At 32.9% G+C, this 11,338-nt stretch overlaps 1 protein-coding gene across 1 annotated transcript; it reads left to right on the top strand.

Moving 5' to 3' along the window:
- Positions 1–7,254: 7,254 nt before the first annotated feature.
- On the top strand, positions 7,255–7,991 carry LOC109620467 (uncharacterized). The gene is made up of 2 exons (XM_066085715.1): positions 7,255–7,540; positions 7,808–7,991. The coding sequence occupies exons 1-2, from the start codon at positions 7,318–7,320 to the stop codon at positions 7,945–7,947; spliced, it is 363 nt and encodes a 120-aa protein (XP_065941787.1). The 5' UTR covers positions 7,255–7,317; the 3' UTR covers positions 7,948–7,991.
- The last annotated feature ends 3,347 nt before the right edge of the window (positions 7,992–11,338 follow it).

The raw sequence follows: 11,338 nt of genomic DNA, 5'->3' as shown, positions 1-11,338 counted from the left end.
TTTATTAGGCTTTTGAAGCGAGCTGGTAGTTTTTTTATTTGGGTCAGAGTTCGACCCCTTTCTTTATTAATGGTTACATTGAAATTAATGATAAAACGGGCTTGGCCCCTGTGCATGCAAATAATCACCAACTCATGGGGGGTCAATCACCTTCCTTTCGAGTGACATTTCGTGTTCTGAACCCACCCTATTTTTCAAGCACAAAACCGAAAGTGAAAATTTTGGCCACAGTTTCGCATTTTCATTCAATATCTGATGAAAAGTGCTACCAGTATTAAAGTGTCATATATCAATGAAATTGACATGAACTCCTCTATCCACAAAATGAATGCAATAAAAATTCTAGCAATTTATACCCCTCAAATAACCAGCCAAACCTCAGGTTTTCCCTTTATTTCAAAATTTTGACGGGTCTTTCCTTCGAAACTATCCCCTGCCACCTAGAAGCGGCTGTCACCCCAACACTCATGCCGTGAAGCCTTTCATAATCCAATCTGTAAATCCGAAATGTTTGGTGCACATTATGGACTATATATATCAGATACTCTATGGGATTGTCATGCAGGAAAGATCAATTGATTCATAAAAGAGGTAGCACATGTAGCTTGAACATTCAATGTATTTGTGTAAATGAATAAACATCATTTGTTTTTAAAAATGTTTGTTTTAATTACTTCTATCGCCCTCCCTTGTAGGTTTGGTATTTTAAAGTGACGCTGGGCGTAGAATTTACGGGGGAGGGGGGGGGGGGGGCTAATTTCTCCCTTATACAACACGTACACGTACTTATCAGTGTTAAACAGTGTTAAAAATAACTTCACTTGCCACCATGCACCAACTTTTACCGAGCTTCGATCATTTGAACTGCATGATGGTACAATCACTTTCCTTTAAATTCATGAAAGATCCTGTCTGTATATATCGACAAATGTTGACCATGCTTTACATAAGGAAAGGAAAGTGATTTAAAGGGTAAGAAGTCCACAGAATCCATGCTGAAGACTTCTTATGGGTGATTTGCATACAGACAGGGCTTTCATCAGAGTGAAAACTAAGAAACCAAAGATGAATTTTTGTGTGTCAGGAATGACAAACCGATGGCGGGTCTCAGGCGTCGTCATAAATATAAAAGTATTCACCATGCGTGTTAATTTGATAAAGTTTTTATTCCATGTAGATTTTTTCATAGAAATTGCGATACATCTACCACCAAGCCTTTCAATTCTAATGTTACCACTGACAGTTCTGATTCCCAAAGCGAATGTTTCAGAGCGCAAACAATTTTTCCTTCTTTTCTTTTTTTTTTGTATTTGATAACCTTTTCTTTCACAGTTTGATATCCTCAGAGTTTTTTTTTTTTTTTAATTATTTTTGAATTTTTCTAGAAATCAATTTTTCTCAGCGTGTCTTACAAACTGACTGACAATCCCGTGACAGTCTTTTTAATTACGTTATCCTACATGTATAAACAAGATGCAGAATCAATCAATGCAGTCTTGTCACGTGATTTCGATCCGATGGATCGGTGTCATCTGCAACAAGAGTTAACAATCTCCGGTTTCCTGTTGTCGTCTGATACATGCTAGGGTCACGCATTGAATGTCAGATTGTTATTATCATTAAAACATGATAAGTTGTGGAAAGTTCTGCTGGAGACAATTGTATCCATCCTAATGATAATAATACATGTAAAAATACTTAATAAACATCTCAATGATGGAAAATCGATGTTGTTGAATTGGCCTTTTAGATCTTTTGAGAAAAAAATAATTCAGTTCTCAAATTCAATCTTTGTATATATATTTTTATTCGTATAACGGGTGATCTGTAAGTGAATTAGGGTTGATAAACCGGAGTTTCAATCCCTTACATTAAAAAAAAACCCTTGCAATTAAGGTGCAAAAACTTTGCAATTTAAGGTTCCCAATTTCCCTAAACTGAAAAACTGAAGGTGTTCCCAAATTTCCTACATGGAAACACATTCAATTTATGGTACAGAAAAAAGCGCTATTTTTTTTACTTGCTCTCTGACTCACGTACAAATCACTTTCTTTCATTTCCCCAGCGGGATTCGAACTTATGACTTATAGATTCGTAGTGAACCCTCTAGCCCACTGCGCTTCGCTGTTATGTGATATTTACGGAAAAGAAACTTGATTTTATTGCCTATTACGATAAATTAAGTACGTCACAACATGGAGGTGTCTCATACCACCTTAAACTCTTTACTTTCAAAATGTGCCTCATCATATTGTGTTATGGTTTTATGCTCGATTATTTAAATGCATATACTTTCATGGAAAAGATTGTTTATTTTATGTTTTTGTCTTTTATATTTTTAAGACTATACAATCATCAACATTTTACAATTCGTTATTTGTTCAATATATGTGCAACGCATTATTTTTTAACATCTTTGTTTCGAACGTATATTAGGAAAAAAATGCATGGAAAATTGAAATCTCAAAAGGTATTGTCGTAAAATCAAGTACATGTCTATCAGTTTACCGATAATAAATTAGCATCGAATTACCTCGTAAAGTTACAGTAATGGTTTTTGCTGGGCTAAGTACATTGTAGTTATTTTGCAATTGAAGTTGGTTAATTTGATTATCTTGACCCAAATAAACAGAACAATTTTTGTCATTTATGTTTATCTGGGTCGAATTTAGTACAATGCACCCCTTATCTTGAATGAGAATAAAAATGATACTTTTCAATTTTAAAATGTCAGTATTTTCTCCCATTTTTTAAAAAAAACATTAGAAAATTTAAAAACAAACTGAACTTTGGTTTTTTGTTTTTTTTTAAAAGCATACTTATGCTGATCTTTATAAAGTGGCAGAAATGGTGTTTAATTTAATACGGATAGACACATAAACAAAGTTTTCGGTTTTTTGTTCTTGGTTTTTTGGGGGTTTTGTGTTAATGTACAGTAACCACATTGGAAAAAGTTCTAATACAAGTCAGTAAGATCCAGCATTAGTGCAGAAATGGGGGAATGCTTGACGGAAAAGTCGTTGTTTATCGGCGAAATAATTGCGATAGCTGAACTTTATATCTGCCAAATCTCTGTTAGGAGAGGTCAAATACGTTCAAAATCAGTCGAGATAACGTATATAATCCTACCAAACTAATAGAGGGATAACGCGCCATCCTTTCAATGCTATTAACTCCAATTACAGACCGCAATCGACACCATATAAAAATCAAAGTACTGAAAGTACTGACACGAGTTGATGCTACAGGAATCAGACATTCATTGCCCCTTTTCTGCTCTCAACAACCAAAATTTGAAATAAATCATTAATAAAGTATACAGGAATCTTATTATCATAGGCCATAACATATCAAAGATGAAAAATAATGAATCGTGAAATATCATAGAGGGATGTTCGGCCATCTTGTACATTTGAGGGTCAAAAACTGACTAAAACAGTTTTCATGAAAAAAAAAAAAAGGCAATAGATATAAGTTCGCATTCAAAAACAGAACAACACCTTTTTAAAAGCTGCATGGCCCGATTTTGTATCAAATATTGTGTACGCTTTTGAAAGGATGGTTATGCTAAGTATGTGTATAATAACAGACATTGCTGTAGTTTTCCCTGTCAATAAAGCCATATTTCAATGAAAAAAATGATGACTTTTTTTTAACAAAACAAACGTCATAAAAAGAGTATCGCGTTACTTCACCTCATATTAAAATTCGCCCTGAAGTCGAGGAGGGGATGATTGTATTACGACTTTGACATCAAGTGTAAATGTGAGTAATGTTCTGGCAAAACAAAAATAAACCTGCGTACAGTTTGTTCACTATTATTTCTGAAGTTTGTTTTGTTTACAATCGATGCATTTTGTTTTGTTAGGTTTTTTTTTTGTATGCTCATAAAAAATCATTTTTATTTACTCTGTATATTTCTAACTTTGAAGAAGACCGATTCTGCTGGTGTAAATACTAAATAGGTGCGGGTTTATAACTCTCTTAGATATTTGCTTTGTATGGAAAATTAGACCATGCAGCTTTGAACAGGTGCATGACAGTTTGTATTGTTATGAAGATCGACACAACTAATGTTAAGTTCATTCAATCGGCCACATTTAACTCACGTTATATATCTTTCTCATAATTAAAAATATATACCCTCTATACCGGTACCTTATTATTACGTAGAAAGTATATGTTTTTTATTATGAAAAAAATGTATAACGTCTCTGCCCATGATGAATCTGTATCTACTTCACTAGGAGCAAATCGTCAATATGATCAAATAATGGTCTCTTCTTCTGTCATTTCTCAAGTTATTATACTTCCTTTCAGAACCTTGTTCCATTTAAATATTTTACATTAAATTTCAAACCGTTTTTACAAAACTATACAGGCACAATATTTTAAAGGGTTTTATAAATCACATGCACGTGACATTTTAAACTTTTCTCTTTAGAATTCTTGTATTATAGTACAATGATTTTTTTTCATTTAAAGAGAAGTTTTTAAAAACGTCAGGTTCCTGTGTTATATTTAAACAATAAAATGCTTTCTTTGGTGATTCATGGGGGATATGAAGGTGGCGACATTGCAGAAAAAATACATAATCCGCGTTAGCGGGCTATATAATATTTTTCTGCAATGATCGTTACTTTCATAACCCGCATGAATCATCAAAGAAGCATTTTATTGTTTATATAAAATATCTTTAATGATTAGGGTCAATTTGTAATATTTACATTTTAGTGTCTTTAATATGTCTGTGTAAATTTACATCTTTCTTTTAACAAATTAATAAATTGATTGTAAAAAGTAAGTAAAATTCACTAAATTACTGTTAATGTACATCAGTACGTTAGCTAAAAGAAACACCAAAATCGTCTCCAATGGGAATTTGAGTCTGTCATCATCATGAAATCTTATATTCCGCGCAGTCCGTGATCTTTTTTTTTTAAGTCGCTGTATTAAGTTTCGACCAATCGATAAACGGGGCGTGTTGATTTCAGTTCTGGCTGTTTCTATTATATAGCATTTAAAGTTAGTCTACACTGATATATAAATATAATATACTTAGTATAAAATTCAAATCATTGCATCAGAAAACAAAATGACAAGATTCTACTCATGTCCAAAATGCACACCATTAACTATACAAGCTGCTATTCTATAGATAAAGTAAAATAGATTGCCTCTGTTTATCAAACCAATTTGTAAAAAAAAAAATCATGTTTAAGGTACTATTTCTTAATCAACGCTGCTCAAAACTATAAATCGCCACACAATATAAACTACCACGCTAGTCTATTTTTAATCTATGACGTACATGTACATAAACAGGCGCGCAGTTTTCCCGATGTGCATGTTGCAGGGCCACACTGACCTTCAACTCAACGAAAGATAAAATCACATAGACACCCCCCTCCCCCGCTCTTGATTATTTTCAATTCTTTTGCTTCACCTCTTTGTTTTGTCACACTTAAATGATTTCACGTTTGATAAATTGTAAGTAATGAAAAGCATTCATGTTCCTGAATTTCAACTCTTGTGTGGGAAAACGTTCAACATTCACCACTGAGCTGAGCTAATTTGCATAAAGGCGATTATAGCGCGGATATCACTGACGTTTCATTTCCATGCATATACGTCAAATTTAATTATAGCGATATTTTCATCAGTCAATAAAAATGTTCTTGGTTATGAAGAAACATACTTGGTATCTTTTATACAATTTATTGATGGCAACAATAATGTATCCTTAGTATATGAAATGTGTCAGAAGATTTTTCTGGAACCTACATTCTTGTGCGGATTGATATCAATTAACAAAAAGAAAATCATGATTTTCTGTTGATTAAAATACGTTGAAAAGAAATTTTACTTCCGATAAACGAAGTCATTCTTTCATCATTCATATCATTACATTTTGATAATTGATGTATTAGTTTGGCCATCAATACGAAAATGTGATTTAACCCAGTGATGGGAAACCCCTTTGCAGTGACTATACTGAGTTGATATACATCAACTCGTAAAAAGAATTATAGCTGGCTCATCGAACTCTCAAACATTACCCGATCACAAATGTATTTCTAAGAACATGGTATCTTTTTTTTTATATTATCTGAGAATATAAATAAGTTTCATTTATCATTTAAATATGATCTGATATAAGTTCAAATAAGGATTTTTTTTTTTCAAATGAATTCAACATTTGTTTTTAAAGTTCGGAAAAAAGAAATTAAATTGGGTGTTAGATATGTATCGATATTTTAGTGTAGTTGTATGTAGCACCTAAATCAACTGCATAACTAGATTTTTAGCAGGTGCAGTTTTAGCTAAATTCAACTCCAAAAAAAGTGTCATTTATTTGTATTTTTTTCGCGCTGTAAAGAGAGATGACTTTTAGATTAATTTTATACAACAGTTTATTGCGATTGATATATAGCACCACTAATCATACGTCGATAGATCTAGATGTGAAGAAGAATGTAAAACCATTTTAACAGGAGCTTGAACTTTGGGCATGGTTGTGTCAAACAGCAATGTGACGTAGGCCTGTCTATTTCATTTCTGGCCGCTCAATCATGGCTCTTTGAAATCAACAAGATTTGGCTGGCGTTTGAGCTAAGAATACGCAATCTGTGTATATTTAACTGAAACCAGCGTTATTTTTAATTTGCTTTGACGAAAGTAAAAATATAGTTACATCCTATCGAAAGTCCAAGATCTTGTTAAAATGGTTCTACATTGTAATTTTTTATTTGAAAAAAGATACTGCTGTTATATTTTTATTTCCCTTGATATTAAACAAATAAATTCTCATGGCTCATTTCTAATTGTTCCACATATAAAAAAAATTCCTATATAACACGTACTGATTTATTGAAATGCAGTTTAGTGCTAATTTGTAAAATAAATATTTGGTTGAACGAAATCTTGTGTGACTTCAATATGCCATCAGTCGTTTATATAAATAGCATTGTTTTCCCTTTCTTATCAACGTTATAGTATGGTGGCATATTTGTATATTTCAGTATAAAGTTTTAAAATATACCAAAAAAAAAAAAGACAAGACAGAAAACATTTTTGGGTTCGTCAAACGGATGGTTCATAACAGTAATGATAGCAAATACTCTATAGATATGTATGGTAGAAGGCATGGATGAAATGACCACCTTCAAAAAAGCGGGAAAACCAACGTATAAAGAATGTAGTGATTGCAACGTCTTAATTGCGCTATACATGAATGTGTAACTTATTATGACGTCACAATTATGTAATAATCGATAGCCTTTGCGATATAGATACTGTCAAGTTGTGTATATCGATATGGGGTTGTTGCAAAGTTGTTTTGCGAAGAACAACAAGGTGGGAGTGATGAAGGAGGAGGTGGAGGTGTACGAGAAGGTGCGCCGTGCCATGGTCACTGAGGACGTGACCGAGAAGAAGGGTGGGCTGGCCTTCGGTCTGACGTTTGTCTCCGAGGAGGAGCCAAAGCTGCCACCGCGCAGATTGACAGAGCTCAAGAAAGAGGACTTCGAAAAATGGAGGGGTAGGTTACTGCAATCAAATTATGAAAGGTTTCCATATTATATACCTGTCCAGTAAATTATTAATTTAATAATTAGTTCATACACTGAAAAAGCTATAGGATACATAAACACGTTTTTATAGGTTACTTGTGCATAAATTCAAGCTATATGGGTCTAATAATCTATTATTAATTATTAATGCATTGTACATGTATATGAGTTTTAAATACGTACACTGTATTCAAATTTATCAACATATATATATATATATCTTTTCTTTACAACAGACGACCAGGAAAAGGTCCAGTCCCAGAAACAGAAGCTGGCTCAGCAGAGAAGGGAGGAGGCCCTCATCCAGAAGAAGATCAAAGTCGCCCATAAAGAGATGGAGAGGCTGGAGAAATATGTCAATCTCAGTGTCCAATAACTGTCTTATTACAATTTATTTGTAATAAACAACCTTGATCCCAATTTGGTTTTTCTCTGCTTTTTGTCGAAGTATTCAGTTTATACAGTATACATGATTGTGTTGAATGTACTAAATTATAAACCATCCGATAAAAAAAAAATTAAATTATTGATTTTCTGTCATTTTTTTTATATAATATCAAGCTACAATAAAGCAGCACTTTTCTTCTATTAACATAAATGAATCAAATAAAGAAGTAATATCCTGTGGTATTACATATAAAACTCTCCGATCCCTTCACTGAAGCTGATTAAGAGATGTTTCTATCAATAGAGAATGTGAATGGACTCTGAGTCGGAAATGCGCTTACATTACGACAAAAACCTCTCTAGACTAAAAGCTATTTGCGTACATTCTATAGATTTTGCAATAACTTGAAAGACTTCCTTTTGAATTTTTTTGTTATTATTGTGACTCCTAATTTGACATGTGAGCAGGAAGACAGGGGAATTATTTTTATAACAAATATCATGAAAATCATACGTGAGTAAAAGCTGTGTTTCTAATCTCCGTTTCTACCTGGCAACATTGGTATAAAATACTCTATAAAATACTCCATAAAAATATTCAGACTTATTGGTCGTTTATATAGGTCAAATTACAAAACAGCCTGAATCCGTCAGATCAAGGTGAGGTTTAGCCAATCTTTTACAGACAATACTCATGCACACATGGGTTGAAAAGATGATCTCACCGTGACCAGGGCATGCTTTTAACAGGCCACAAAGGGAATAAGTCTCACATCCTCGCAGATGAAAAGCGCATCTGTTTCGCGTCGACTTTTAATACTTCAGTAGATAAACATCTTCGCTGGCCAAGGGTACCAGAAACCTACGGCTAGCGAATGAAGATGTTAGAAGGTATTTTCTTGTTAAAAAAAAACCTGTCTGCAACATATGCATTTGTCGTTAACTCCAAATTATATTGTGCAATGTATTTGACGCACAAGTCTATTTTTTCTCGCCTTGTAATCTCTTTGCCAAATCTAGGAATACAATGTAGCAGTTCACAATACAAAAGAAATAAAGACAGATGTATTTGAAGATCGAGTGTTAATATATGGCTGATAAATATGATGAAACTTCGACTTATATTAAAGAGAACATGTAACTACTAAACTTTAATTTAAAAAAAGAGGAAGAAGAAAATAGTTTCTTTAATGTGTTTATGATGTAAAACCGTTTTGCTACATTGCGACATTTTATATGTTGATATTTTCAATTGCATCTTTACTTCCGAGAGTTACACGCGGGTCAAAATATTGGTAACTTTGAAGATAATCATCTAGACTAGTTCTCTCTTATTTCTCTCAGGTAATATAGAGACCGAAGGCTATTTGTATGGAACATGCACCAAATGGTTTGTAATGTAATATATTGGTTAATTGCTATCTCCCATTCAGGAAATCAGTACTAACTTCAATTAATTGACATGTCCTCCACTTTAAAAATAGTCTTGAAATTTCCCGACGGAGTGGTTATTTGGTCTACTATTATACCAGAAATATACTTTATGCATCTCTACAAGGAGCTTCAAGTTCACTGCTCTGTATCTTACGCCTACGGCAAATTGATTACTTTTACCGCTGGAGATAAAATGCGCTTAAACCTTTGAGAAATGTTTCAAAAAAAACTAATTAGGAAAAATTCACTGGTGCCATCCTTCTCAATACCCTTTTTTAGATTACTGTGCTCCGGCTAAACAGTGACATTGTCTGTCCATCCTCCACCCATCCCTTCGTCCGTCCGTCCGTCAATACCCACCTATCCTTCATAAACTCTCTTCTTCACGCAAAAGTTAAAATACCCATTCGGGGGTATCAATATTTTAACTGCATCTTTCTTTTCTATTTGTATTTTCATTAAACCTATACCATAGATAACTGAATAACATCTATCTCATCTTATACAGAAATAGTTTTTCTATATCGGAAATATCGGGAGATGCCACTTTAAAATCTGTCTCCTGGTATGTCCAACAACACTTTTGCCGTGATGCAAATAACTCAATTATGGGTTTTTTTTTCAAGATTAATTTGATACCCAGGACCTAATCATACAGTTGTTTGGTTTGGCCAGTATGGTTATATGTCACATTTTCAATAATATAGACATACATTTGCATCTTATTCAAAATGTGATTATAGTGATAATAGTTTATCCACTGATGCCTTAAATCAAACTCTCACAAAAACTAAAAGCCACGCATCTTGCGTTAAAAATGTTTTAACACTGTTGAAGATGGGACCAACTTTAACTTTATTGCAATGCTCAGGCTATTTTATAATGTTGGAAAAATACAGTATCCACAATTGTTAAGACTGTTAAAGACATATCAATAGTAGACCTAATCAACATTAACTGTATATCGATTGTAACATTTGATGTAATCATTTTGTTAGTATAGTCTATCAATTCCAAAATCAGTCAAGAAAACATAAGCAGAACTGCATATTTTGCCTAACTTGTTAGAGGTAATGGATTTGAAAAAATATTCATATAAAGTCCACAAGAAAACAAGTTACTAGCAGTTAGGAATTGTCCTGTGGATTATCGTTAGTAAAGTCCTTGAGATATAGAAAATGTTATACATGGATTTACAAAGGATTGGCTTATTTTTTTTATGCTTTTTTAGTCATACACGTCCTTTGCAAATTCTATTTTATGGACATCTGAACATGTTGTAATATGTGAATAAAAGGAAACCGAGCTCTAGAATTTAGAATTCAGTGCCGCACAAAGTGGTTCACGTCTTGTTTTCCTATTACACCGTATCAACATTGAATATTTTTTGTTGAACAAAGTAAGGTATGATAAAAATAACATGCAATATTGCAGTCAAGGTTGCTTTGTTCCGTTATACCGAGTAAATCCCTATCGTTTTCGACCAAGTTTATACAGTGCACTTTTAATCAATTATTTGTTCGAGATAAACTTCAATTCTTTTTATAAAAAAAATTTCGTCTGTATTTTTTGTTTATTGCTGTATGGACAAATTCAACTGAAAAGAATACTTCAACATCTATTAATATACATTGTACGTTTCTTTCTTTCTTAGATTTTGATTTACACAATTAATTTCTTTAAAATTAAAACGACTTCAATATATATATATATATATATATATATATATATATATATATATATATATATATATATATATATATATATATGCCGGGATTTCAACGTAGGTGTTTGCCAGACTGGTGCTTTCATTTCATTTTTAGCCTGAACCATAATTCTTTAAAGCTGTTACAGCAGAATGACAGCGATTGAAGGCCTGTCTAGACTTCTGTCCATGAGCATGCATGTCTCCTAAATCATCAACGCTTTGTTCCATTCCTGTACAA

Source organism: Magallana gigas, chromosome 5 (assembly GCF_963853765.1).
Source record: "Magallana gigas chromosome 5, xbMagGiga1.1, whole genome shotgun sequence".
NCBI classification, from domain to species: Eukaryota; Metazoa; Mollusca; class Bivalvia; order Ostreida; family Ostreidae; genus Magallana; species Magallana gigas.
This window is presented reverse-complemented; position numbering and strand designations above follow the sequence as displayed.

Bases quoted from the DNA above. Each gene is read 5' to 3' on its own strand.
- LOC109620467 (XM_066085715.1), top strand. From the start codon at position 7,318: ATGGGGTTGTTGCAAAGTTGTTTTGCGAAGAACAACAAGGTGGGAGTG. The intron at 7,541-7,807 runs GTAGGTTACTGC...TCTTTACAACAG, and splicing joins GGACTTCGAAAAATGGAGGG to ACGACCAGGAAAAGGTCCAG.